The sequence below is a fragment of the Salmo salar genome, unplaced genomic scaffold (assembly GCF_965601325.2).
Source record: "Salmo salar unplaced genomic scaffold, fSalSal1 ptg000691l, whole genome shotgun sequence".
Classification (NCBI taxonomy): domain Eukaryota; kingdom Metazoa; phylum Chordata; class Actinopteri; order Salmoniformes; family Salmonidae; genus Salmo; species Salmo salar.
The window spans coordinates 445,996-450,000 of NW_027675466.1; the positions used below are offsets into that span (position 1 = coordinate 445,996).

At 44.2% G+C, this 4,005-nt stretch overlaps 1 protein-coding gene across 1 annotated transcript in view; it reads left to right on the forward strand.

Moving 5' to 3' along the window:
* Positions 1-361: 361 nt before the first annotated feature.
* Positions 362-4,005, forward strand: part of LOC145877161 (tripartite motif-containing protein 16-like) — a 9,884-nt gene continuing 6,240 nt past the window's right edge. The window contains exons 1-2 of the mRNA XM_082972449.1: positions 362-973; positions 1,406-1,501. Of these exons, the coding sequence (XP_082828575.1) occupies positions 377-973; positions 1,406-1,501 (693 nt within the window). The 5' untranslated portion in view covers positions 362-376. The remainder of the gene's footprint in view (positions 974-1,405; positions 1,502-4,005) is intronic.

Consider the following 4,005-nt stretch of genomic DNA (forward strand, 5'->3'; position numbering starts at 1 on the left):
ATAACCATATATCACACCTCCTCAGGACTTATTGATTTATAAGGCATTATAAAGGTGATTAAAATAATGATACATACGTACTTCATAGAAAACTGTTACCCTTCATATATTCTAACAACGCACATTTTAAGATTCATTATGTCATTTGTTCCATGTTAAGGGCTCTAACATTGGAACAAAACTATTTGTCTCCCTCTTGATGTTGCATGCAGTTCCTCTCTCTCTTCCTGCATTCCTCTAACCCCTCCCTCCCTCTAACCCCACCCCTCTGGCAGAACCAGGAAATCCCTCCCCCTTCACAAACTCTCTTCTGAGGAAACGAAACTGATCTGAGTCTCTGTGTCGTCTGTCTGTGTGAGAGTGAACAACCGTCCAAATGGCTCAACAGGGAGTTCTGCTGGACCAGGACCAGTTCTGTTGTTCTGTCTGTCTGGATCTACTGAAGGAACCAGTCACCATCCCCTGTGGACACAGTTACTGTAGGAGCTGTATTGAGGGCTGCTGGGATCAGGATGTTCTGAAAGGGGTCTATAGCTGTCCTCAGTGCAGAGAGACCTTCACTCCAAGGCCTAATCTGAGGAAAAATAACATGTTGGCTGAGCTGGTGGAGAAACTGAAGAAGACAGGACTCCAGGCTGCTCCCCCTCCTGCTCTGTGCTATGCTGGACCTAGAGATGTGGCGTGTGATTTCTGCACTGGGACCAGAAAGCAGAAAGCCCTCATGTCCTGTCTGGTGTGTCTGGCCTCTTACTGTGAGACTCACCTCCAATCTCACTACGAATCTCCTGCTTTGAAGAAGCACAAGCTGGTCAAAGCCACCGCACAACTACAGGAGAAGATCTGCTCTCATCATGACAAACTGCTGGAGGTTTACTGTCGTACCGATCAGCAGTGTATCTGTCTGATGTGTACAATGGATGAACATAAAGGCCATGATACAGTGTCAGCTGCAGCAGAGAGGACTGAGAAACAGGTAAGACCAGAACAACTTGTTGGTGACTGTCTGATAAACAAAGAATTAAAGATACAGTAGGAACTAAGGCTGTTTGAATATGAGATCATTCAAATGAAATGGATCCTCAGCAGAACAAATATGAACACAAACCTTGAGTATATAGATATGTCAACCCAGATTCTCCAGATGTATCACCATTTTATAATGTCAAACACTATTATCATTCTGAATGCCCTTTTATGAGTCCAAAGTTCAGTCTCAACCTGTTGATACATGTAGTCCTACCATAAAAACTATAATCATTCACATAGCAACAAATAAATATCATTTAGTAAATGGACCATCCATTTTTTAGACCTTCCTCTCTATGGGCCCTATGTCACATTACTATACTATTGATCTACTGGACTAATAAAGCTTGATAGCTCATTGAAGAGTGATTCTCCACAGAGGCAGCTGGGGATGAGTCAGCAGAAGGTCCAGCAGAGATTCCAGGAGAGAGAGAAGGAGCTGAAGGAGCTCCAACAGGCTGTGGAGTCTCTCAAGGTGAGTATTGTTGACCAGAGGAGACACACCATTTCACCTGTCTCCTCCAGTCAGAGAGAGAGAGAGAAGTAGAGGGGCCCCTATCCAATCCCACTGACCCCACTGTTGGGAACAGGTTGTCACTGCTGAGGCAGTGAAGAAAGTAGAGGAGGATGGGTCAAGGCTGAGGGATCCTGAGAGGATCCCTGTGAGTAGTAGATCTGTGACAGCACAGAGGGATGGGCCAACCAGTGATATATGCTTCAGTAAGGTTGGCTTCTTAGTGTTCATAGCAAATGGTTATCAACTGTACCGCAGAAATGGAATGTAAATCACAGAAAAAAATATGTTTTGGTGGCAGCTGCAGAGAAGTATTTGGTCATACTAGATTTGACTTCAGAAGAGTTCCAGGGTGTGTTGAGTGGTGGTGTCCCGTCCTCCCAGGCCGTTGGCCTGGTTACAGGAGCAGATAGGGTCAAAGTAGTGGAATGGGGTAGTGGGTTTTAATGAGTGTAGGGTTAGTTGGCCTGGTGCAGGAGCAGATAGGGTCAAAGTAGTGGAATGGGGTAGTGGGTTTTAATGAGTGTAGGGTTAGTTGGCCTGATGTTGTCATTAGCTTATTGGGTTGAAAGGCTGTGAGGTTGAGCATCCCACTGCTACTGTTCTAGATGACTGTTGGGAATATACTAGTAGACAAGGCAGTGGTTTTGGTTGGACAGTTGGAAAGCTTGCTGATGAGAGTAGTTTCAGGGAGTTGGAGGTTGGCCCTTTCTGTGGTGATAGGGGATGTTCCTCCATGGTTACTCCCAGATCCTGTTGTTGATCTAACCTTGGAAGAGAAAAGGAAAGATTGGGTCAGAAGTCAGTGATAAAGGGAAACTGGTTGACAATTACATTGGTAGAAGTTGTTATGCTTTTTTTTTACCTCTTTTCACAGATGGATCCAAGGGCCCAGATAGTGGGCCCACAGGAGCAGGTGTTTACCTTCCTGAATGTGATGTGCAGATATGTAGAAGACTAACAGATGAACTGTCAGTGTACTCAGTTGAACTGTTGGTGATAATAGTTGTCCTCCAGTGGGTGGAGGACGTACAGCCTGTTAGAGTTATAGTATCCTCAGATTCTCTGTCTGTATTGAATAGTTTATCATCTGGTAAATCTATTAGGAGTGACCTACTATTGGAGGTATTAATGTTATTATGGAGAATTGAGAGAATGGGTCTAGTAGTGAGATTCTGCTGGGTCCCAGCACATTCGGGTGTGGAATGGAATGAAATTGTAGACTAGTTAGCTAAAATAACTTTAAAACAAGATATAATATATATTAATGTTCCACTGGGTAGAGGTGAGGACAAATGTGAGATCAGAGCCATTTTGATAGATGTGTGGCAGAAGAGATGGGACTCTGAGCACAAGGGACGGCATTTATATGCCCTCCAAAGAAAGGTCGGTGGACCAAGGTTCAAAGGTCAGATTAGGAAGGAAGAGGTGGTGTTTCCTCGATTGTGTTTAGGACATTGTACATTGAACTGGTCCTTCCATCTGGTTGGCAGCATGTGAATGGTTTGTGTCTGGAGGGTATTGTCAATGAAACGGTGCAGCATGTGTTGTTATATTGTTGTAAGGATGTTGAAGAGAGGGAAAGATTGAAGTGTAGGGTCATTGAGGTTGGACGGGGTTGGATGGGGGTTTGGAAGGGATTTGGGGGATGGGGGAGGGTCTATTAGAAGTTAGTAGGGATCTTTTTTATTTTCTCAGAAGTACTGAGTTAGGTAGGAGGATTTAGAAATGGTGTAAACCGTGATTGAACACACTCCAGCACAGTAGGAGGCGCCACGCTCCTTTAACGTTGGTTTGAGGACCGCCATTATACCATAGAAGAAGAAGAAGAAGTTGGTAACGTGAGGTTTTGTCGTTCGTGAAGAGTGCAGCTATTCTTTTGCCTATTTTCCAAATGTATTTTGTCATGGTGGGAGGGTTTGTTTATCGGTTTCCGCTGTTTATCGGTTAGAGTTGAGGAGGGAGTAGGGTAGTTTGATGTCCTCAACCGAGTGGAGAAGAAACGCTGTCTCTTCAGGTGCGTTGTGGAGAATGGTGTGGAGGAATTATTGATCCTGGTCGGTGAACAGGTGGGAGAGGAACATATACACTCTGTATCCAGAATGAACAAGGCGGTGGTTGTGGTAATGTAAAAGGTGAGTCTTGTTACCCGGCTAGTTACCAGTATGATTTATGTGAGGGGTTGTGTTGGTGCTGATTTCGACAAGAGTAGTGGTGTCTAATCTGCCTCCGTTTATTACCACCGAACAGATCCGTAAAGAGTTGGTTCGTTTTGCTAAATGTGGAAGTGTTTTTCTGAACGAAATTCAAGGTTAAACAGGGGAGGGGTGGTACACAGGGTTTGTTAGCACACAGGAGCCCAGTGATATAATATTATATATATATAATATTACTATATGTCCCAGCTGTTTGCTGTGGTTTTGAAGTAATTCTCTTCCAGCCGAGTTAACCTTTTAGGTTTACCT